Consider the following 25,988-nt stretch of genomic DNA (forward strand, 5'->3'; position numbering starts at 1 on the left):
AAGAGGACTAGTGGTTTCTGGATCTGGGGACTGTTAGGGAAATGAGGAGTGCCTGCTCATGAGGATGGGGTCTCTTTCTAGGGCCGGGAAAATGTTCTAAGATGAACTGTGGTGACGGTTGCACAACTCTGTGAATAAACTAAAAACAAATGACCTGTACTTTAGGTGGAAGAATTAGATGGTATGTTAATTATACCTTAAAGGACACACAGCCCTTCTCTCAGATTCTGATTTAAACAGCAGTGGGGCCATGGCATCACTACTTTTTTAAACATTCCCAAGTGAATCTATTAAGCATCCCAAGATGAGAACCTCTGACCCAAGGAAAGAGGGGAGGAAAAAAAAACAAAACTACTCCTACCTCCTGGGGATCCACCACACAGTAGTGATATAAATATTGATCCACGTAGAGTCCAGTAGCTGCAGGTGTATAAAACTGGTTGCAGAGGGCATATATCTGTGAACTGTAGAGAGACCCAGAGGCCTGGGCAGTTGGGTTGACTCCCATTATATAGACAATTGTGGCAATAAACATCATAATGCCCAGGACGGCGTTCACTATTATCACAGTCAAATAATACCTTCTTGTTCTAGATATGCCTGACCTTACAACGCTGGTAACAAATATCACCAATGCAGCAATGAAACAAAAGGCAGCCATGGCCAGCAGGAATCCCTTTGCCGCTCTTGGATCTGTATAGCCTGTTCCATAGCCATAACCGTAGCCATAACCATAGCCATAGCCACTTCCGTAGCTACCAAAGGCACTTCCTGCATAAGGGTAGTTAACACCAGCTCCCATTAAGGTTCCATAGCCTCTGTCCCAGGCAAGAGTGGAGGCAACACAGGCAAAAATGGCAATGCACATGACGATAACAAGCATAGACAGGATCCGAATTACTCCGGGAGGAGAGGTCCATTTGTAGAAGTGGAGAATTTCATCTTCCGGGTAGAAAGAATATGCTGGCTGAGAGAGCATTGGTCGAACGTGCATCTCTCCACTATACATGTCATTGCTTGGTGTGTAGTGATTAGGTTTGCTGAAATGCACACAAAAACAATTTTAAGTTAGCACTTTTTAGTGGTAAGCAGAAAGAACATATAAAAGTACCTGGAATAATTTAAACAAACCATTGGCAAAGGAAACTATTATTTGTACTGCCCCACTACAATGGGGCAATTTGTGTCTCCCCACCCTTCTCAAATCAAGTATCAAAATCCTAACACTCAATGTAATGGTATTAGAAGGTGGGGTCTTCGGGAAGTAATTAGGTCATGAGGGTGGAGCTCTCATGAATGGGATTAGTGCCCTTATAAAAAGGGCCCAAAGAGCCTGCTCACCCCTTCTACAATGTGAGGATTCAAGAAGTTGGCAGTCTGCAATCTGGAAGAGGGCCTCCACCAGCACCTGCCTTTGGACTTCCAGCCGCTGAACTGTGAGAATAAATTTCTGTTGCCACCCAGTCTATGATACTCTACTACAGATATCCCCAGCAGACTCAGACACCCACTGAACGGTAAAGGTATCTGTGCAGACACATCAGCATCACCTGGAGGGTTTGCTGGCCCTCATCCCCAGAGTTGCTTAGTCTGCAGGTCTGGAGTAGAAGTTTTCAGATGCTGCTGATGCTACATTGAGAATAACTGCTTAGTTTCTATGGAGCAGAGGTTCTCAAGTTCTACAGCATATTAGAATCACCCAGGGAATGTGTAAAATCCCCAGACAGAGCACTCCAGACCAGTTAAATCATAATCACTGGGGATGGGACCTAGGCAGTTGGGAACAATGGCATCAATCCTTTTCCTTTGTGAATGGAGTGCACTGGCCTACACTGATCCATTTCTGGCTGCCTAGCTCTCTTACTTAAGAAGGCATATTTATTCCCTTATTCATTTTAGCAGCTATTTACTGGAGCCGCCAGGCCGACACATCTTGGGCTCTGTGCCAGGCACTGCAAACAAAACAACAGACAGGAAAGCCTCAGTCCAGGCCCCTCACAGAGTGCCCCTCACCAAGTTTAATGTCTTACTGCCCTGCCCCTCATTGGCAGGGCAGTAAGACATTAAACAAATCACTACGTGAGCTACTGCCAGTTAAAGCAAGACCTACAAAGTAGATGAAATGTTAATGAGGGCTCATTAAGATGATGGCTAATGAGATCTTGAATCTGTTTTTATAAAAATACCCTGCAAACTCCAGTAATTTAACCATAAACACACAGCAGCCTGTAACAGACACACTAACGTGTGGACAACTGAATCTAAAAACTGTGGGCCCTGGGGAGGTAAAATTCAATTCCTAAAATGACTAAAGCCCCTTTTGTTTTGCCCTTATTTCCACAAACCACATTCCACATGCCAAAGGAGATATCTTCCTACTGGAGGCACTAACCATGAGAATTAGATGAATTACTCGAGTATATGAGAATGAAAAGGAAATGGAGAAACTGGAGAACACTGAAAATGTGAAGAAAATTCTGTACCCCATTCTACTTGGGTATTCGGGTTGTGTCCATTTAGGGCTGTCATGAACAGCATAGCTCTAACACAATCTCCTACTTATATCCTGGTACACAAAGGCACTTTTTTTAGGGTATATACCCAGGAACAGAATTTCTGGATCAAAGTTTTAAAATTTTCAGCTCTACTAGACAATGTCAAACTGTTTTCCAAAAATGACTGTATCACTTATAATTCCGTTAACTGTGTAACGTTCACAGAAACATTGCTTCTGATAATCTCAAATTGCAAACAGTCCGAACATCTACCCAGAGTGCCATGGAGATCTGTGGTAGAGTCTCACGATGGGATGCTACTGCTGCTGCTGCTAAGTCTCTTCAGTCATGTCCGACTCTGTGCGACCCCACAGACGGCAGCCCACCAGGCTCCCCCGTCCCTGGGATTCTCCAGGCAAGAAGACTGGAGTGGGTTGCCATTTCCTTCTCCAATGCATGAAAGTGAAAAGTGAAAGTGAAGTTGCTCAGTTGTGTCCAACTCTTAGCAACCCCATGAACTGCAGCCCACCAGGCTCCTCCGTCCATGGGATTTTCCAGGCAAGAGTAGCTGTGCTAATATGGCAGCCACTAGCCCAACAGACAGATGGGACACTTGCAATGTGGCTAGTCCAGACTAAGATGTGCCGTGAAGGGCAAAACACACAGTGCTCATCCTGTGAAGAATCTGACATTGGCAAGAGAAAACCCCAGTATCGACTATGTACTTCAGGTGACGTGTCAGTAGAGGTTCATCAGCTGGAACAAACACACCGCTCTGGTGGGAAATATTAATAGTGGGGGAGGCTGTGCATGTGTAGGGGCAGGGAAATCTCTATGTCTTCCTCTCAGTTTTGCTGTGAACCCAGAACTGCTCCAAAAAATAAAGATTATGAGGACATGGAAAACATACCAAGTGAAAGAATTCAGTCCCAAAAGACCAAACATTTGATTCCATTTATATGACATGTCCAGAATGGACATATCCAGAAACAAAGTGGGCTTGGTGGTTGCCTAGTACTGAGGGGAACCAGAGACTGCTACTGGAGAGGGGCTTCTTTGGGAAGGGGATGATGAAAAGGTGCTAAAACCGACTGTGGTGAAGGGATGCACTAGAACCACTGGACTGCCCGTTCTAATGGGTGAACCGTATAGTGGGTGAATTCTCTCTCAATAAACACGCCATTTGAAAAACTGACTACTGCCAATGGTCATCTAAATAAGGCACTGAAGGACTTCCCTGGTGGCTCAGTGGTACAGAATCCACCTGCCAATGCAGGAGCCATGGGTAAAGATCCCTGACCTGGGAGGATCCCACATGGCATGCGGCAACTGAGCCTATGCACCACGGACTACTGCGCCGGTGCTCCAGAGCCCGGGAGCCCCGACTACTGAGCCCACGCGCCTCAACTTCTGAACCCGCACACCCTAGAGTGCGCGCTCCGCAACAAGAGAAACCACCACAAGGAGAAGCCTGCTCGCCACCAGCAGAGAGCACCCCTGCTTGCTGCAACCAGAGAAAAGCCCTCTCAGCAGTGAAGACCCAGCACAGACAAAAACAAATAAATAAGGCATTACTATGGAAGCTTCATACCATTTTTTAAAAACAAATATACATACAAATATAAGCTCAGACTATATTGTAGCAACAATGAAAAAACAAGTGACAACAGCTCCCATTGCAGGAAAAAACTGTCATCTTGGAAGGTGACGGTAAGAGGGGAGCCCACTCTTCACTGAATACCCTTTGGTTCAATTTGATTTTACAAATCCATGTCATTTTATTTTTAAAGCAAACACGTAACAGATGAAAGTTTCAACTACACACTTTTTTTTTTTAACATGTAATAGACTTTTAAAAAAGAAAAAGGAGGAACTCTCTGGCTGTTCAGCAGTTAGGACTGTGCTCTCACTTCCTGCCAAGGGCCCGAGTTCAATTCCTGGTTGGGAACCTATTAATAAAATCTCGCAAGCAAGGCCTTAAAAAAAAAAAAGAAAGAATTACATATTTACTTACAATTCATCAGGTCTATAAGGAGGTGGACTTTCAAAAGGCCTGGATGACATGGCTGGTGTCGGTGGTCACTTGATCTTTAGGATGAGCACTGCCGGAGCCTCCTGAGATCAGCCAATCTAAGCAACAGAAGTAGGGTAATGACATCACTACTGAGCTCGGTTTCCTTGCATCACTAAGAAAACGAATGACAGCAATCTCGAATGACGTCTCACTCCATGGTTATTTCTCTTGTCCTTCCCACTGTCATTTTTGCACATTAGACCATGAATTCTTTGAGCATAAGAAATCACTGAGGGTAGGAATCATTCGGGCTTCCCTGGTGGCTCAGTGGTAAAGAATCCGCCTGCCAACGCAAGAGACACAGGTTTGATCCCCAGGTCAGGAAGATTCCCTAAACGAGGACATGGCAGCCCACTCCAGCATTCTTACCTGGGAAATTCCATGGACAGCGGAGCCTGATAGACTACAGTCCATGGGGTCACAAAGAGTCCAACAGGACCTAGCAACTGAACAACATCCTCAAGGAATCATTTGGCCTGGTAGTCCTCAGAGCACCTAACATTATGCTCTGCACATCACTGGCAAATGAATACAGCTTAAACTTGAAATTATAAGTTCCAGCAATGAAAATTTCACAAAGCTGTTAATAGTAATAGGTAAAAATGGTATTTTTAAAAAACAGTCATTGAAGAACACAAAGATGTATAAACATAAATTTCTTAAAAGACATTTATTCTACCTCATTACTTTTCAAAGTTCATAGAAAATGAGAATGCATATGAGAATGCATATGAAAATGCAAATACAGTTGTGTCTAGCATATTCTAGCCCTTCAATGTTAACGAACTCATAGTCTGGTTTAAAAGTATGCTGCTTCTGTCATTTAAAAGGGTTACAAAAGCATCTAAGAATTTAGGATTGTGGACGTTTTCTGCTTATCTCCTTTTCCTAGTCTTCAAAATGGAATATAATTTTCAAAAAAGAAAAAACATCAAACATACACTGTATTAGAGTCCTGTTCACTAAGAGAAAAGCAGAATAATTTTGTTCTAAAAAAATCCCTCAAAGCAAAAATCTCTGAACATCTGAGAGGCAATTTCACCTAATCAACAAGTATTTATTAAGTACCTACACAGCACCACAGGCGCGTGGAAGTTAAGTATGAGACCAAGTTCTCCCGAAGGTAACGCACCAAGAAAACAGCAACTGCAACAGGCGTTATTTAGGACTATGTGACTTAAGCGCAGTTTGGAGATAACAGGGAAGACTTAGCAAGAAAGAATCAGAGGCCTGGGGGCAGACAGGAGGAAGGGCATGAACAAGATCTATAACCTGAGTAAAGTCTTTAATATTTTTTCTTTTTCAAACAAAAGGGTTGTGTAATCATATGTTACACTGTTAAGAATAGTAAATCAATTCAAACTCTTTAAACTTTGCTCTTTAAAATCAACAGCAAGTATCCTCCACACCCTTAAGAACAGTCAATCACAAATTTCTCAATAAAATATTGCCCAAATGTATTTCGGTAAAACGTCAAAGATGAAGTATATTAAATGTCAGTAACACCAACATGATTAGCATAATTTTCCAAACACAGTGAGAGAAGACAACTTCTTTACATTCTTTTATTTCTAAAAACTGCTTTATTGACGTATAACATAAAGAAAAATACACAAATCGTAAGTGTATATGGCTCTGTAACTAGCACCCAAACACACACACACAGATAAGCAATTTACCCAAAATGTTACAGTGCTATGAAAGAGAAAAAGTCCAGATTTACTGTCTTCCTAATTTATGCTTAGAAAAAGAACTAAGGAACACTGAATTTAAATACTATTAAATGTGGCACCCTATTTCTGAAGCTGAACATCAAACACTAACACGCTGACCTTAGAGGAATCTTACCTCTTCTACAGCTAGGCACCCCTCATTCAAGATTATGCCAAAAATTCCAGGCTCAACGGTAGCTTCTGAAAATTCTAAATCCAGACTCAGGCTACAGTTTTAAGCTTCATCAAAAATCCAGACAATTTTGCTTTCCAAACCATTGCCTGGATTCGGAGCTCAGCTGTCATGTCTCCCCTAAGAACGGAGATTTCAAATTATGAAGTGAATACTTTCAGAAAGTTCATTAAGAACAAGTCATGGCACATTAACTGCATTTTCTTTTTTGAGAAGGTTACCAGACTGGCAGATGAGGGGAATGCAGAGAGAATCCTGAGACTCTTGGACACATCCACTGGTACAGAGGGTGGGTGGGCAGATTTCTACTGGGCTGAATAATGGAGCCTAATTAGGATGAATGAACGCACCACTTCTGTCCACCTGGAGGGAGGTCTCTAGTCATGACCCCAGACAACATGGACAAGTGTATCCAAATTTGCAGTTGACAAGACACTGGAAAGGATAAGTAACTCATTGGCTACAAGTATATCAACATTGATCAAGGTCTCAATAAGGCTGGAATGATGGACTAAAACAAACCAAGTGGTTTCAAAAAGCTCACAATCTGAGGGGACAAATCCTTCTTCACTTCTGTGAGCATCACTAACTTCCTGAGTCAAAGAGGGAGATAATCCTCTTTGGGATGTGGTAGTAGATAAGATAATGTATTAAAGAAGATGAGCAAAAAAGCATTTTCAGCAAGATGATTATTCTGAAAGTGAGAAATTTAAGTGTTTAGGCACTTATGTGTACTATATTCATTTTAAATATTGGTGGCAGGAATAAATCATTTTAAAAATATAAAATTCAATTAAAAAATAGTATGAGTACTAGATAAGGGAAATCTGGCTTAGTAACTATTCATTTTTAAAAGTGCATTTCCTTGGGTCTTCCCTGGCAGTCTGGGCTTCCCTGGTGGCTCAGACGGTAATGAATCCGCCTGCAATGTGCATAGGGTGACAAAGAGTTGGACACAACTGAGCCACTTTCACTTTCACTTTTTTCCCTGGCAGTCCAGTGGTTAGGACTCTGTACGCCCAAAGCAGAGGGCTGCTGGGGTTAGATCTCTGGCCAGGGAAATAGATCCCACATGCAGCAACCAAGACTCGGTGCAGGAAACAAGAACATTTCCTTAATCAGAATTTCAACAAAGCTAACAAGTTATTCCAATCTCAGGCATTATTTACAGAGTTAGTGCTTAGATCTACATATGATACAGCTATTAAAAAGAAACAAACCCCTGCACAACCCTGAAATTTGAACATCATGTTCCAACTGGGTGCCTCTTCAGGAGGTAGACTAGGATTGTTAAAGATCTAGAAAAACCATGTTTTAAGACAAATGACTGGAAAAACAGGAAATGTTTGGCCTGGAGCACTCAACATTAGGAACCACTATGGCAGCCTTCAAGGAGCTGAAGAGCTGTCTTTGTAGCCCTAGAAAGAGTTCCTTAAGAAAAAAAAAAAAAACCTCCAGAGGGTCAGATTTCATTTCAATGTTAGGAAGTTTCTCCACACACCCTCCCAAAACAACAAATAACAATTTGACCTCATGCTGTTTCTGCAAAGCTTGTTTGGTATTTGGCGAGGTGGAGAGGCAGGACATTGGACTGCAGGGCTGACTTCTAAGGGCTCTTGCAAGGCAGCCTATGACTAAGTTCTAGGGCCATGACAATAGGAAAAAGAGGTCCAAGAATGTTGCCCAATGCCCAGCACAGCAACATTAACAGTATCTGGACAATAAGTGTATGCTGAGTGAAGGAAAAAGTAAAATGAGAAGTGAAAAGCCATAGGCTCTGGCAAACAGCTGAACTGGATGGAGTCAGGGCCAATTTGGAGTTGACCCTTACTGAGTATGTTAAACTTAAAGCCAGCTGATGATAAAAAAAATAAAAAGTGCTCTCTTTTAAAATGTTTACTGGCCAAAATAATCTCAGTAGATAAAAAGACCTGAAAATGCTGTGCTTCAAAATTATTACTTAAAGCAAACTGTCAATAAGTAAAAATAAACAAACATTGTATTTAAGGGCAGTCTGTTCCTTTTCGATCACATTCCTTTCATGAATCTGCGTTTAAGGTGTTTTTAAAGTTGATATTAAATGATTCTATTTAGGTTATAGGCATATCATTAGTAAAGGATCTAAAATTTTGAAATTAGACAGATTTTGAAATAGACTAGCTCTGTGTCAGAAACCACATTTTAAATAAGCTCTCTAGACGATTTTTTAACCACACCATACATTTGAAAATCACTCCCTAGAATAAAGATGTCAACTCAAGGAGGGCCTTATCTTGAGGGTTTCCTGTTTAGAACACCCAGATCTCTACATAGCAGGCATTTCCCCATCAGTTCTCAGCTCAAATTTCACCTCCTCAGAGATGTCCTCCCAGTATCTCACCCCATCCACCAATTTATTTTCAGAGCAAATTTCCCCTTTAATTATTTTTAAAATTTTTTTAAAACTACAATCTTCTCCAGTCCAAAAGGAATACCACCTTCCCAAGCACTTAAATGTCTGTCTTGATCTTCACTCTTATTCCTGATCCCTAGATCTAGTCCCTGGTACAGAGATGTGCAATCAATATTTGATTTAGAGAACAATAGCCCATATTAGAGTTGGGATTTCAATCCAGCAGTGAATGCCTTGAAGTTCTTCACATAACTAACACCCAGGAAATAGAATCCTTCAAGTTCCACAAAAGTAGTTAAGTGCTTACAGTGTGAGGGAAAGGGAGAGAAAATTGTACAGGCATCACCTGGGGACTTGGTAGAAAAGCAGAATTCCAGGCTCCACTTTTGACCTATGAATCAGAATCTGTATTTTCATAAGATCCTCAATGTGATTCTCACCACATTCAAGACTGGAAAGCACTAAATTACAGAACAGCTGCAACCTGGGGGCAAATTTTTTACAAAAGTGTGACCACGGTGTTTTTACTCCATTAGTTCTATAAATAGTAATATGGATGAAAAAAATCCAATAAATATTCTAATCACGTAAGCCTTGAAATGCAGCTAAAGAAAACTTTCTTCTGGGAGGTCTCTCCTTGGGAAGGTGAAGGACATTGGATCAGTTACTTTATGTGGCTGAAAGCAATCTTCCATCATTTTGAAACATAAGAAATGACAGCATTATCTTTAGAAGAAAACAGAAAGTTTTACTTTTACATCAAGCCAGATGGGGAACACTTATATGAGGCCATAGGGACTAGTCAAAAGTAGAGAATTCCAGAAAAGCTCCCCAAATCTGGTTCTCCACTGGAATATCAAGAACTGTCCCTTTAATAACATACTGTCCCAGAACCTCCCTGGTGGTCCAGTGGCTAACCCTCCCTGGGTTCCATCCCTGGGCAGGGAACTAGATGCCTGCCACAACTAAGACCCAGTGCAGCCAAGTAAATATTTAAATATATATATATATTTACTTTCCCTGGTGTTTACTCAGGACTTCCCTGGTGGCTCAGACGGGAAAGGCGTCTGTCTACAATGCGGAGACCCAGGTTCGAGCCCTGGGTTGGGAAGATCCCCTGGAGAAGGAAATGGCAATCCATTCTAGTACTATTGCCTGGAAAATCCCATGGACAGAGGAGCCTGGTAGGCTACAGTCTATGGGGTCGCAAAGAGTCGGATACGACTGAGCGACTTAATCAGACCTAGCTTTTAGAGATGCTGGGATGATTAAATGACATAAAGTACAAAAGGCTTTTATCACAGTTCCTTACACACGGGAGGCAATGCTCATCAATTTCCTAAATTTCCTAGAAGTTGTGGAAATCTCCCTTTCCTCGCCTCCACACTCTAACAAAAGAGGCGCCGAGTAACCAAATAAATGCAAAACGACAAAAAACAGTGCTGCTGCTTTGTCTGCGGAGGTATCAATTACTGTGGTGCCACCTTTTAAAATGTCTATTTTAAAACACCAAGAAGAGAAAATATTAAATGTGTACAGTGCAAAAGAAACAGTGCTACACTAGGAAATACATAAAAAGTTTGAGAAATCTTCCTCCATCTGGGAAGAAGTCGTTTTCAATCACAAAAAAGGGACCAGTCCCTTAATGGGGAAGGGTTTCTCTTTTCCCGGGATCTCAATAATACACCTGTTGTGCGTGAGGGCCACACACTGACCTGGAAGGCTGCCTTCTCCCCGTACCGGGTCATTTCCCAGGTGGGCAGGTTGCCCGGCCAGCTTCAGGATGCCGCCCCTCTCCCCCGACTCTATCGCTTCACTTGGGACATGAGACAAGGGGCTCGGGGCTGCTCTCCCAACTGCAAGGGGCATCTTGACCCCTCATCCCACCTGCCCAGCACAATTCCTCCAACGTAGGCAACGTGTCGGCGGCGCGCGGGGCCGGCCCTGCCCGGGGTCGCACCCCGGGGCCGGCGGTCTGGCTAGGAGCACGTGCAGGTGTCCAGGAGCACACCGGGCAGTACGCGTCCTAGCTGGGTGAGCAGGGACCGCCCGAGGCAGGTCCGCCCACCTGGCGGCGGCCTTTAGGTCAAGGGTGAGAATCCCAAGCATGAGTGGCTTCCCTGGAAATACAGCTTCATTCGAAATTAAATCCCCGCCCCGGCGGCTTAAATCGACGCGGGCTCATAACAACTCCCCACCAAGGGGGTTGAAAACAGCCGTTCGGCCCACCCCAGGACTCCAGGAATATTGCACGGATTAAACCCTGCCACCCCTTCTCCACCTGGGATACCCAGAGGGGTAAGATGGGGGCGGAGAACAACACATTCCTCCCAGAGTCCCAGCCGCCCCGCCCGGGCCAGCAAGCGGCCCCTCTAGTTTCATTCCTCAAGCTCAGGCTCTCTCCTCAGGGACACCCCCCCCACCCCCCACCAAAAAAAAAAAAAAAAACTGCAGCCTGGAGAGCCGGTCGCAGGATTCTGGCTGGTCACCAATCTCCCGCCGGCCCCTAAGAAAGCGAAAAGTTGCCCACGCCGCCTAGACACTGGTGGTGGCTTGAATCGTTTCGGCGGAAGGAACAGATGGGCGGCTCCAAGCAGCCCCTCGACCCAGGAGGCAGGCTCCGAGTTGGCCGGGTGCGGCTCTCTTCGCCGCCCCGAGCCTCTCCGGCTGCCGCGAGTCCCAAGCCTGGAGCGAAACCGCCACCGAAACCACCGCGGGGCGTCCTCTCCCTGCGCCTCCCCTACCATACAGTGCACGGAGGGGCCTTGGGGCCCCCGGCGCCGCGCCCAGCTCTCACCTTCTCTCAGCGAACCAAACACTGCGGGAGCCTGGGCGTGCGCTCACCTGGAGGGCGCACCTGCCGCCTTGCAGAGAGCCTGCGCGCAGCCTGGACTCAGCTGGGGACTGAGCCCTCCGCCTCCTCTCTCCCCTCCTCCCCCGACCCACCCTGCCCGCCTGCCCCCCGGGCATGCGCGCCAACCCCCGGCCCGGGTGCGGAAAGTCCGCGGCCGGGCGCCCGCGAGCCCCACCTGCGGCTCCCCGCGCGGGCTACTCGGCGTTCCGGCCAGCTCTCCGCGGAGTCCCGCCGCCTCCGCCTGAAGAAGCAGAAAGGGGGAGGTGGACGCTAGGGAGGAGGAGTGGTATGGCGGCCTCCACCCTCCGTGACCCATTCACCTGAAACTCCGATGGGAGGGGGAAGGGAGCGGTGCAAAAGGAGGCGGGAAGAACCGGCCCTTCTCCGCACACCCTTGCGGCGTCCGGCCTTAAAGGAACAGCGCGGCGTTTCGGTCCAAGTGGGCGGGGACGGAGAGCAGAGGGGTGGCGGCGGGTAGGGGCTCGGGCTCCCGGCTGGGGAAGAGTGGTCCCGAGCCACCCTAGAAAGCTCTCGGAGCTCTTCGGGCACAACTGCGGAATGTTTGGCGAGTGAAATCTGGAGAGACTGTTCCTCCTAAAGTGTTCTAGGGTGCTCAGTACTTCGGCAAGAAAGGCACGACCTGACACAAAAGTTTCCTGCTTCAAAAATTTGATTAAACTTTTGTTGGAAAGAAGCAGCTAGATGTGGGAGATTTTCACATGTCACGCGTAAATTTAGGAACTGCTTCTAAATCTCTGGATCGCTAAAAAGACTGTCACTCAAGACTGGTTCAGTGAGGTTGGAAGTATTGTAGATACTGGTGATGGTAAATTTGCCATCAAAATTAAGGGTATATTACGATTTACATTATTACCATTTCAGGACCCTCTGCCCCTCCTCCCCACGTTTAACTATGACAGGACCGAGAGTCTGCTTTTCAGGGGTTTTAAACGATTTGAATATTCTCTTTGGTTTAAGGGGTTTAAAAAAAAAAAGCCCTAGTTATGTGTCTCTGTTCCATTTCTTCTGGGGGCTGTTCCCAAAGGAGTGTTAAATTTAGGAAAACTCAGAGTCTACACTGAACGATGTGTACACTTATCTATATGTTGTATCTCAATTTTTTTTTAATGCACTGCTGAATAGGGCAGTTTCAGTTCTTGCTATTTGAGTTCGTATCAGTTCAGTTCAGTCGCTCAATCGTGTCTGACTCTGCGACCCCATGAATCACAGCACGCCAGGCTGCCCTGTCCATCACCAACTCCCGGAGTTCACTCAGACTCATGTCCATTGAGTGGGTGATGCCGTTCAGCCATCTCATCTTCTGTCATCCCCTTCTCCTCCTGCCTCTAATCCCTCCCAGCATCAGGGTCTTTTCCAGAGAGTCAACTCTTCGCATGAGGTGGCCAAAGTATTGAAGTCTCAGCTTCAGCATCAGTCCTTCCAGTGAACACCCAGGACTGATCTCCTTTGGGATGGACTAGTTGGATCTCCTTGCAGTCCAAGGGACTCTCAAGAGTCTTCTCCAACACCACAGTTCAAAAGCATCAATTCCTCAGCGCTCAGCCTTCTTCACAGTCCAACTCTCACATCCATACATGACCACTGGAAAAACCATAGCCTTGACTAGACTGACCTTTATTGGCAAAGTAATATCTCTGCATTTCAATATTTGGTCATAACTTTCCTTCCAAGAAGTAAGCATCCTTTAATTTCATGGCTGCAATCACCATCTGCAGTGATTTTGGAGCCCCCAAAAATTAAGTGTGACACTGTTTCCCATGAATTGATGGGGCCAGATGCCATGATCTTCGTTTTCTAAATGTTTCACTCTCCTCTTTCACTTTCATCAAGAGGCTTTTGAGTTCCTCTTCACTTTCTGCCCTAAGGGTGGTGTCATCTGCATATCTGAGGTTATTGATATTTCTCCCGGCAATCTTGATTCCAGCTTGCGCTTCTCCCAGCCCAGAGTTTCTCATGATGTACTCTGCATAGAAGTTAAATAAGCAGGGTGACAATATACAGCCTTGAGGTACTCCTTTTCCTATTTGGAACCAGTCTGTTGTTCCATGTCCAGTTCTAACTGTTGCGTCCTGACCTGCATATAGGTTTCTCAAGAGGCAGGTCAGGTGGTCTGGTATTCCCATCTCTTTCAGAATTTTCCACAGTTTGTTGTGATCCACACAGTCAAGGCTTTGGCATAGTCAATAAAGCAGAAATAGACCATTCAGGTATGACCTAAATCAAATCCCTTATGATTATACAGTGGAAGTGAGAAATAGATTTAAGGGACTAGATCTGATAGAGTGCCTGATGAACTATGGACAGAGGTTTGTGACATTGTACAAGAGAGAGGGATTAAGACCATTCCCATGGAAAAGAAATGCAAAAAAGCAAAATGGCTGTCTGAGGAGGCCTTACAAATAGCTGTGAAAAGAAGAGAAGCAAAAAGCAAAGGAGAAAAGGAAAGATATAAGCATCTGAATGCAGAGTTCCAAAGAATAGCAAGGAGAGATAAGAAAGCCTTCCTCAGCAATCAATGCAAAGAAACAGAGGAAGACAACAGAATGGGAAAGACTAGAGATCTCTTCAAGAAAATTAGAGATACCAAGGGAACATTTCATGCAAAGATGGGCTCAATAAAGGACAGAAATGGTACGGACCTAACAGAAGCAGAAGATATTAAGAAGAGGTGGCAAGAATACACAGAAGAACTGTACAAAAAAGAGCTTCACGACCCAGATAATCACGATGGTGTGATCACTCACCTAGAGCCAGACATCCTGGAATGTGAAGTCAAGTGGGCTTTAGAAAGCATCACTATGAACAAAGCTAGTGGAGGTGATAGAATTCCAGTTGAGCTATTTCAAATCCTGAAAGATGATGCTATGAAAGTGCTGCACTCAATATGCCAGCAAATTTGGAAAACTCAGCAGTGGCCACAGGACTGGAAAAGGTCAGTTTTCATTCCAATCCCAAATAAAGGCAATGCCAAAGAATGCTCAAACTACCACACAATTGCACTCATCTCACACGCTAGTAAAGTAATGCTCAAAATTCTCCAAGCCAGACTTCAGCAATACGTGAACCATGAACTTCCAGATGTTCAAGCTGGTTTTAGAAAAGGCAGAGGAACCAGAGATCAAATTGCCAACATCCGCTGGATCAAGGAAAAAGCAAGAGAGTTCCAGAAAAACATCTATTTCTGCTTTATTGACTATGCCAAAGCCTTTGAGTTTGTATGCTATGCTAATGCTAAGTCACTTCAGTCATGTCCGACTCTGTGTGACCCCATAGACGGCAGCCCACCAGGCTCCACCGTCCCTGGGATTCTCCAGGCAAGATACTGGAGTGGGTTGCCATTTCCTTCTCCAATGCATGAAAGAGAAGAGTGAAAGTGAAGTCGCTGAGTCGTGTCCGACTCTTAGCGACCCCATGGACTGCAGCCTACCAGGCTCCTCTGTCCATGGATTTTCCAGGCAATAGTACTGGTGTGGGATGCCATTGCCTTCTCCGTGAGTTCATATAGAAGGCTAGAATTTAGGTTTCTTAAGTCCTGCTTCACTTTGTGTTCCAACCTGGAATGTCAGCATTGCTAATAAATTTCAGTCCAATTCCACCCACTTCCCTGCATCTAATTAAATGGTTAGAGATGTGACTCTCCCATACGTTAAATCTTAAGGCACAGTTCAATACTTAAGGAATTAAAAGGGTTATATAAATATAAGGTATTAAAAAATGACAGCCTTAATGAGTAATTAATCTAATTGGTGTGTTTTGTGGAAGTCATTGCTACAATTACTACTGTATGACTAGGTAGCTTTTGAATGATGCAGTTTAAATTAGTATTGTTAACACTGGGGAAGTCAGGTTAATCCTCTTAAGGTTCCCTGTCAGATTACTGAAATCTCTAAACATTCCACTTGGTTTATAATTAAACAAGGGAACATTTCCTAATACTCTTACATTTATAAACACGTCTATTATTTTATAGTGTACTTTTGCCATGAAATTAAAAGACGCTTAGTCCTTGGAAGAAAAGTTATGACCAACCTAGATAGCATACTGAAAAGCAGAGACATTACTTTGCCAACAAAGGTCCCTCTAGTCAAGGCTATGGTTTTTCCAGTGGTCATGTATGGATGTGAGAGTTGGACTGTGAAGGAGGCTGAGCGCTGAAGAATTGATGCTTTTGAACTGTGGTGTTGGAGAAGACTCTTGAGAGTCCCTTGGACTGCAAGAAGATCCAACCAGTCCATTCTGAAGGAGATCAGCCCTGGGTGTTCTTTGGAAGGAATGATGCTAAAGCTGAAACTCCAGTACTTTGGCCACCTCATGCGAAGAGTTGACTCATTGGAAAAGACTCTGATGCTGGGAGGGATTGGGGGCAGGAGGAGAAGGGGATGACAGAGGATGAGATGGCATCACCGACTCGATGGACGTGAGTTTGAGTGAACTCCGGGAGATGGTGATGGACAGGGAGGCCTGGCGTGCTGTGATTCATGGGGTTGCAAAGAGTCGGAGACGACTGAGCGACTGAACTGAACTGAACTGAACTGAAAGAGGAGAACTTAAGTTTTTCCCCCACTTTAAAAAAATTAAAATATATTTTACATACTGTAAAATTCACCCTTAATTTTAACGCATATGTACAATTCAGTGGATTCAGTATATTTGTAATGTTGTACAATTATCATCACTGGTTCCAGAACGTTTTCATCACCCAAAAAGAAACCTGAGTCTATCACTTTTCATTTCCTCTTGTCTCTAAACCCTGACATCCACTGATCTATTGATACTTTCTGTCTCTTTTGATTTGCCCATTCTGGACATTTTATATGAACTGTTAGTATAATATGTGACCTTTTCTGTCTGAATTCTTTCACTCAGCATAATGTTTTCAAGTCTTATTCATGTTGTAGTTCCTACTGGTACATCACTCCTTTTTATGACTCAATAAATATTCCATTGCATGGATGTACCACATTTTATTTAAACATTCATCAGTCGATGGACATTTCAGTTATTTCCACTTTTTGTCATTTTAAATAATATTATAAACCTTCAATTTTTTGTGTGAATATGTCTTCATTTCACATGTAAATTAACTATTTAAACTTTTCACCACTCTAAGAGACTAACTTAAAATACCTGTATTATTTTTCTTATTCCCATTTTAAACCTAAACTCAAAGACGTTAGGATAGAAGATTAGTTACTATGCTTTGTTTGCTTTCCTAATTCATTCATTCAGCAACCATTTTCTAAGTGCCTTCCATGTGAATAATAGTAAACAAAACTTCCAAATCCCTGTCTTCAGGTAGATCACACTCTAGTTGCTTCTGCATTCAGGCATATGGAATAGCACGATTTTTGTTTAACTTCAGCTATATGAAACTGGTAATAGTTGATCATCTTAAACTATAAAAGCAATTTAATGTGGTTTAACTTAATACTAAACTAAATTTCTATTGGAATACTGTGTAAAATTTTTGTTCAATTTAGGTAAATTTTCCAAACAATGCTCATAACATTAGAAAATCTAAAAACTGTGCTCCTTTAATAGTTAACCTAATAGTGTACCTATTTAGGTAGTAGTTGAAAATGTTCAGAAAGAAAATACAGCCTTAAAACCTAAACACATCAGTAGCCAAATTAAATTTGTTAGAGAGTGAATGATGTAATGATGTAATGAATGATGTAATACTGACTGTAATTACTTTACATAATCATAAGTTGTAACAAAATTTTAATTAGTCAAATATCCCTTCTTGGCAACTCACTGTAGTATTAATCACTGTTATCCACTAATGAGCATTATTTAATGAAAATCCTTATGACTCAGAAACAGAGTAAATATTATTATCAAAGGACCCATGATTAGAAATTTGTTGACTTTACCTGAAGTAAAATGAATAAGATTTTAAAAATAATTCTTATATTCCTTTTCATATGTAAAAGAGAAAGTTAAGAGCTCAGATTATGGTGTCAGAATTTGGGTTCAAAATCTCAGTGTTACTGTTAGTGGGAATGCAGACTAGTACAGCCACTATGGAGAACAGCGTGGAGAGTCCTTAAAAAACTGGAAATAGAACTGCCTTATGATCCAGCAATCCCACTGTTGGGCATACACACCGGGGAAACCAGAATTGAAAGAGACACGTGTACCCCAATGTTCATCACAGCACTGATTACAATAGCTAGGACATGGAAGCAACCTAGACGTCCATCGGCAGATGAATGCATAGGAAAGCTATGGTACATATACACAATGGAATATTAAAAAGAATGCATTTGAATCAGTTCTAATGAGGTGGATGAAACTGAAGCCTATTATACAGAGTGAAGTAAGTCAGAAAGGAAAACACCAATACAGTATATTAATACATATATATGGAATTTAGAAAGATGGTAACAATGACCCTATATGCGAGACAGCAAAAGAGACACAGATGTAAAGAACAGACTTTTGGACTCTGTGGGAGAAGGCGAGGGTGGGATGATTTGAGAGAATAGCATTGAAACATGTATATTATCATATGTGAACAGATCTCCAGTCCAGGTTCGATGCATTAGACAGGGTGCTCGGGGCTGGTGCACTGGGATGAACCTGAAGGATGGGATGGGGAGAGAGGTGGGAGGGGGGTTCAGGATGGGGGACACATGTACACCCATGGCTGATTCATGTCAATATATGGCAAAAACCGCTACAATATTATAAAGTAATTAGCCTCCAATTAAAATAAATTAATTTACAAAAAAAACCTCAGTGTTAGAGTAAAAAAAAAAAATCTCAATGTTGCCACCTATTATCTGGAAGGGAATCTAAATGCATAAGTTTGATTTTTCTCCACTGTGAATTTGGGATGACAATAAGTAATACTCATAAGATTGTTGGCAGGCACGTGGACCATTCACCAAGATAAATCATATGCTGGGCAAGAAAACATCTTGATGCATTTAATCAATCATTGCTGTATCCCATCTGCCTGAAATAGTCCCTATTGTGTCACACAGTTATTCTATATATATTTGTTGAATGAATGAATGTATTGAACCCTGATCCCTACATCCATCATGCCCGTGGAATTGTGTGCATCTCTCAGATAGCTTGCTGCCACTGTGAAAACAGCACATTCTTAATAGCATGTCAAGGGTAACATCTCTAGCTTGTGGTCTTTTTTTTTTTTTTGCTTATTTGTTTGTTTGGTTGTACCACTCAGATTGTAGGATCTCAGTTCCCTGACAAGGGATTGAACCTAGACCATGGCAGAGAGAGCACTGAATGCTAATCACTAGACCACCAGGGAACTCCCTAGTACACAGTCTTAGAGGAGAACATATGGGGGATTAGAATATTTCTACTCTGCCTCACCTGCTTCCTGGATGAATTCAATGATTGACGTTTGTTCAAAGGCAACTCAGTTCCGTGTTGCTTGAAGGCTATAATTTCCCCACCCATTCTCTAGATGGGAGGCTCCCACCCCACATACTACATTTTCCTTGATGGATTCATGGAGGAATTTATGGGGAAGTTACCAGGAAGGCAATTTCAGAGAGGATGATGACACTTGGTGAATAAAGCTCTATCTCCTCAATGCCAGGAGAAATTTCAATAACCTCAGATATGCAGATGACACCACCCTTATGGCAGAAAGTGAAGAGGAACTGAAAAGCCTCTTGATGAAAGTGAAAGTGGAGAGTGAAAAAGTTGGCTTAAAGCTCAACATTCAGAAAACGAAGATCATGGCATCCGGTCCCATCACTTCATGGGAAATAGATGGGGAAACAGTGGAAACAGTGTCAGACTTTATTTTTGGGGGCTCCAAAATCACTGCAGATGGTGACTGCAGCCATGAAATTAAAAGACGCTTACTCCTTGGAAGGAAGGAGATGACCAACCTAGATAGCATATTCAAAAGCAGAGACATTACTTTGGCAACAAAGGTCCGTCCAGTCAAGGCTATGGTTTTTCCTGTGGTCATGTATGGATGTGAGAGTTGGACTGTGAAGAAGGCTGAGCGCTGAAGAATTGATGCTTTTGAACTGTGGTGTTGGAGAAGACTCTTGAGAGTCCCTTGGACTGCAAGGAGATCCAACCAGTCCATTCTGAAGGAGATCAGCCCTGGGTGTTCATTGGAAGGAATGATGCTAAAGCTGAAACTCCAGTACTTGGGCCACCTCATGCCAAGAGTTGGCTCATTGGAAAAGACTCTGATGCTGGGAGGGATTGGGGGCAGGAGGAGAAGGGGATGACAGAGGATGAGATGGCTGGATGGCATCACTGACTCGATGGACATGAATCTGAGTGAACTCCGGGAGTTGGTGATGGACAGGGAGGCCTGGCGTGCTGCGGTTTATGGGGTCGCAAAGAGTCGGACACGACTGAGCGACTGAACTGAACTGAACTGACTGAAGCAAGATCCTGCTGGAAGAATCTAAAGTTAAATAAAGTCAGCACTTGAACTGGAACTTCAACAAGTGGAAAAATAATAACCACCATCATTTATTCTGGATTTGGTTGCACCACTCAGACTGTAGGATCTCAGTTCCCCAACAAGGGACTGAACCTAGGCCAGGACAGTGAAAGCGCTGAAACCCTAGATACCAGGGAGCTCCCTAGTGCGCAGTCTTAGAGGAGAAAAGATGTCCCTATGCCAGGCACTGTTCTATGTGCTTTACGGACTCTGCTTTCTGTTTATAACAATTTTATGAAGTGTTATTATTTCCCCCACTTTCGAAAAATTGAAAGCTCAGAAACTTTTGATCATTTACTCAAGATTTCTGCTAAATTATAGTCAGGATTCAAACACAGGTCATCTACTTCCAGAACTAATGTTCTTAACAGTTTTACTATAGTTTAGCATCATTTTTTTTGTCTTTAAAAACACTTAAACTTAAAAAAAAAACTACCCATAGAGATAGTTCACAGTGTACCTATATAAAAAATAATTGAATACAACTAAAAAAATAATTGAGGACTTCCAGGTACAGTGGATGAGAATCCACCTGCCAATGCAGGTGACATGGGTTCCATCCCTGGTCTGGAAGATTCCACATGCCTCAGAGCAACTAAGGGCATGCACCACAAGCACCGAGCCTGCGCTCTAGAGCCTGGGAGTCACACAGCTGAACCCACGTGCTGCAACTCCTGAAGCCTGTGAGCCTGGAGCCCATGGTCCGCAATAAGAGAAGTCACCGAAATGAGAATCCTGAGCGCTGCTACTAGAGAGTAGCCCCCCTCACTCATGGCAACTAGAGGGAAAACCCGGGGAAGCAAGGAAGATCAAGCACAGCCAAACATAAATAAAAATAAATAAAATAATAATAAAAAAAATAATTGAGCAACTTCCCTGGTGGCATAGTGGATGGGAATCTGCCTGCCAGTGCAGGAGACATGGGTTCAATCCCTGATCCGGGAGGATCCCACATGCTGTGGAGCAACTAAGCCTGTGCACCCCAACTACTGAGCCTGTGCTCTAGGGCCCATATTCCGCAATAACAGAAGCCACTGCAATGAGGTAAATAAATAAATTTTTAAAATAAAAAATTATTGAGTACAATTCAGTGTTATGGATGTGAAGGAACCAATTAGAGCTGCTCCCAACAACAGGGTGAATCTTTGAAAGATAAAGCTGAACACAATAAAGAAGTCCCTATCCCTCCCATACAGGCTTCCCAGGTGGCTCAGTGGTAAAAAGAATCCGCCTGCAATGCAGGAGACACAGGCGACAAGGTTCGATCTCTGGGTTGGGAAGATCCTCTGGAGGAAGAAATGGCAACTCACTCCACTATTCTTGCCTGGAAGATCCCATAGACAGAGGAGTCCGGCGGGCTGCAGTCCATGAGGTCACAAAAGACTCTGACACAACTGAGCATGCACGCAGCTCCCCCTGCCCCCATACAGTGTGGTTCCATGTGTATAAAGTTCAAAAACAGGCAAAACTAAACTGCATCACTTGGGGATTCAAAGGTAAGTAGCAAAGCAACAAAGGAAAGCAAAGAAATTATTACAATAAAAGCCAAGAGAGTGGTTACCTGTGGGAGAAAAGGGAGGGTAAGGATGGGAAAGCAGGAGTGGAGATGCTCCTGGGGTGGGCTGCCAATAGCCTGTCCTTTCACCTGTTTGCAGGTTACATGGCTGTGAGCCTTACAACAAGTTATTAAGTTATTAAACTGTACACATATGGTTTATACACTTTTGGGTAGGAATTTTCTATTTTATAATAAAAACTTTATTTAAAAGTATAATAGAGTTTAGGGACTTTCTTAAAAGGTGGTTGGACCCTCTTGCACTGTTGGTGGGAATGCAAACTAGTACAGCCACTATGGAGAACAGTGTGGAGATTCCTTAAAAAACTGGAAATAGATCTGCCTTATGATCCAGCAATCCCACTGCTGGGCATACACACTGAGGAAACCAGAAGGGAAAGAGACACGTGTACCCCAATGTTCATCGCAGCGCTGTTTATAATAGCCAGGACATGGAAGCAACCTAGATGTCCATCAGCAGATGAATGGATAAGAAAGCTGTGGTACATATACACAATGGAGTATTACTCAGCCATTAAAAAGAATACATTTGAATCAGTTCTAATGAGGTGAATGAAACTGGAGCCTATTATACAGAGTGAAGTAAGCCAGAAAGAAAAACACCAATACAGTATACTAACGCATATATATGGAATTTAGAAAGATGGTAACAATAACCCTGTGTACGAGACAGCAAAAGAGACACTGATGTATAGAACAGTCTTATGGACTCTGAGAGAGAGGGGGAGGGTGGGAAGATTTGGGAGAATGGCATTGAAACATGTAAAATATCATGTATGAAACGAGTTGCCAGTCCAGGTTCGATGCCCGATACTGGATGATTGGGGCTGGTGCACTGGGACGACCCAGAGGGATGGAATGGGGAGGGAGGAGGGAGGAGGGTTCAGGATGGGGAACACATGTATACCTGTGACGGATTCATTTTGATATTTGGCAAAACTAATACAATTATGTAAAGTTTAAAAATAAAATAAAATAAAAAAAAAATAAACTTTCTATAATGAGAAAAAAAAAAAAAGGTGGTTGGATACCCATCTCTAGGCTTTTTGCTTTGTGTGTAATATTCCTCAAACACTAATAGAAGATTACTCTATGGGATCAGAGTAAGTAGAGCTTATCCTCTAAAGAGGGAGAGAGAGGGTCTTGATCCAGAATTCTATGGATGATGCAGAGAAAAAGATTTGAGAGCTGGGTGTTTGGGGGTTTTATCAGTCATCCGTTGCAGTGGAAAACTGGCCTCACAAAGCTTTTTCAGGAACTTGCCTTCCTGAATATTTTCAGCTCAAAAATAGAAAGTGGGAAAAGTAAACATTAACCAAATAGTGCGAATGTTGTGTTCTCACATCTAATTTTAACTTCCTGGGGCTCTTTACCTCTTGTGTTCCCAAACTTTAGAAATGAACTTGTAATTTACAACAAGGAATTCTAACCCTAGAAAAGTCACCTGAGTGGGGTCGGTATGAAGCAGATATACTCTAAGCGGACAACTAACGTCCCATGACATTCTGTTGGTTATAAGACACAGTTCTCTCTTATCCTCTACCATGTCTTCCACATGACAGCTTTTCTAATGTTATTTGGAATTTCTTACTTTATTTTTCTTAAATTTATTTTATTTTTTTGGCTTCACCGAGCAGCTTGCAGGATCTTAGTTCTCGGACCGGAGATTGAACCCAGGCCACAGCACTTACTGAGTCCTCAACATCAGGACCACCAGGGAACTCCCTTTATTTGAAACTTCTTTAGGAGAAATTTCTGGAGCCTGTAAAGGGGACTCACTACAGCTCCTGAAATGTTGATGCTATACACATAGGGTGTGGTCTATGGGGCACATGTGTCAACCGTATACCTAAAGAAATATTTATTCAGTCAAAAAACATTTATTTGGACTTTCCTGGTGGCCCAGTGGTTAAGAATCCACCTGCCAGTGCTGGGGACACGGGTTTGAACCTTGGCCAGGGAAGATTCCCCATGCCGTGGGGCGACTAAGCCCGTGCACCACAGCTGAGCCCGTGCACCACAGCTGAGCCCGCACTCTAGGGCCCATGCATCGCAACAACCCCCAGTCAGGACAACTAGATAAAGCCCACGTGGAGCAACGAAGACCCAGTGCCGCCAAAAATAAATAAATAAATATATATTTAAATATATTTACTCAATATCTCCTATGTACCAGATCCTGTTCTAAGCCTTGGAGATACAGTGGACTCAGGACAGACAGAGTCCCTTGTGGAGGTTTATACTCCAGTTGGGAAAAGACATGCAACGATGATGACTAAACTGGAAATGAACAAGATGAGGTCAGGTGGTGATGAGCAGCTTGAGGAAATGAAACAGGATAAGGGGACAGAGAGAGCTGGGAGGGGCAGCGGGGAGAAGGTGCCCAGGACAGAGTGGTTCTGGGCCGCTGCTCTGAAGAAGTGACATTTGAGCTGAGACTTGAATGATGAGAAGGGGCCAGCCATGCGGAGATCTGGGCCAAGAATATCCTAGGGCAAAATCTAGGACTGTTTTGGAATTTCAAAGCACAAGAGGCAAGAAGAAGGGCAGAGAGTGAGGAGATGAAGCCTGAGGAAGACAGAAGTCAGATCCTAGATGCCGCTCCACCTGAGTGTTCATTTTCTTCTAAATGCAGCCAGAAGGCTATGGAGGGTTTTAGGCATTCTATGGTGACAAATTTATATTTTGAATTCCATAGGATTTTGTGTCAAACTCAGCATTTTCCTGTTTTTTAAAATAATTTTTGGTAACTCTTGAATATTTGTCTTTCAAGTTTGTAGTTTCTAAGTGGAAAGGATTAAACCTGAGAAAGAGAGCCAGGGTAATCTGAAACTCAATTGATATGATCTTTGAGAAATGTAAACCACTCCTATTCCTCTTCCTACATGAATCTTAATTAGAAAGGTTGGCTTCTGTACCTAAGAAGTTCCAGATGCAGAGGGACTGAAAAGGAGAGGGTTAGATAAATTACTTATTTTTCTTGCTTTTTCTATTTATTTTTAAAGAATTTCTTATTGCACAAGCTTGTATTTTTTTTTAATTAATTTTTTTATTGATATATAGTTGAACTGGGCTTCCCTGGTGATTCAGCGGTAAACAATCTACCTGCCAATGTAGGAGACTCAGGTTCTATCTCTGGATTAAGAAGAGACCCTTGAGAAAGAAATGGTAACCCACTTGAACATTCTTGCCTGGAAAATCCCACGGGTGGAGGAGACTGGAGCATTAATGTCCATGGGGTCACAAAGTGTTGGACACCATTTAGTGACTGAACAAGAACGCTAGTTGAATCACAATGTTGTATTAGTTACTGTACAGCAAAGTGACTCAGTTATGCATATATACATACATTCTTTTTCATATTCTTTTCTGTTATAATTTATCACAGGGTATTGAATATAGTTCCCTGTGCTATACAGTAAAATCTTGTTTATACAAAGCCTGTATTATTTTTGACAATTAGGGAAAAGATATTTCATTTTCCCCTAACTTACTATGTTGGAAAATTTCAACCTGTAGAAAAGTTGAGAAAATGGCACACTGAATTATGTTCTTCCCTTAAATTCAGAGATTGTTAACATTGTTCATATCTGTTTGCTTGCTTCCCCCACAGACACAACACAGGCACAAAATAAGTACATTATATATATATATATATATATATATATATATATATATATATATATTTGTGCAACCATTCATACACAACATTCGTACTTTTATATTTGGTTTGACCATTTAAAGCTAATTTGCAGGACTTCCCTGGTGGGGGAAGTGGGTAAGAATCCTCCTGCCGATGCAGGGGACACAAGTTTGATCCCTGGTCCAGGAGGATTCCGTGTGCTTAGAAGCAGCTAAAACCTGTGAGCCACAACTACTGAGCCTGTGCTCTGGAGCCCATGAGCTGCAACTCCTGAAGCCCGTGTGCCTAGAACCTGGCTCTGCAACAAGAGAAGCCACCACACTTAGAAACCTGAGCACCACAGTGAGGAGCAGCCCCCACAACTAGAGAAAGGCACTCGCTCAGCAATGAAGAGCCAGCGTAACCAAGAATAAATAAAGTAATTTGCAGACTTAATGACACTTCACCCCTGCATACTTTAGCACCTATCTCCTAAGAACAAAGCCATTTTCCGATTCAACAACTGTCTTGGTTTGTGCTGCTTCAACCGAGTACTATAAACCAGGTGGTCTATAAACAACAGAAATTTATTTCTCA

At 43.0% G+C, this 25,988-nt stretch overlaps 1 protein-coding gene across 3 annotated transcripts in view; it reads right to left on the reverse strand.

The window, feature by feature from the left end:
* OCLN (occludin) overlaps nt 1-12,034 on the reverse strand; it is a 49,600-nt gene extending 37,566 nt beyond the window's left edge. For 2 of the 3 annotated variants that reach the window (XM_055555061.1, XM_055555063.1), the window contains exons 1-3: nt 11,896-12,034; nt 4,510-4,625; nt 362-1,040 (exon numbers count right to left, since the gene is read on the reverse strand). In XM_055555061.1, the coding sequence (XP_055411036.1) occupies nt 362-1,040; nt 4,510-4,559 (729 nt within the window). In that variant the 5' untranslated portion in view covers nt 4,560-4,625; nt 11,896-12,034. Of the gene's footprint in view, nt 1-361; nt 1,041-4,509; nt 4,626-11,663; nt 11,802-11,895 lie in introns of those variants that run through there. The other variant, XM_055555062.1, reaches the window with a different exon arrangement.
* Nucleotides 12,035-25,988: the final 13,954 nt, after the last annotated feature.

Source organism: Bubalus kerabau, chromosome 18, assembly GCF_029407905.1.
Source record: "Bubalus kerabau isolate K-KA32 ecotype Philippines breed swamp buffalo chromosome 18, PCC_UOA_SB_1v2, whole genome shotgun sequence".
NCBI lineage: Eukaryota > Metazoa > Chordata > Mammalia > Artiodactyla > Bovidae > Bubalus > Bubalus kerabau.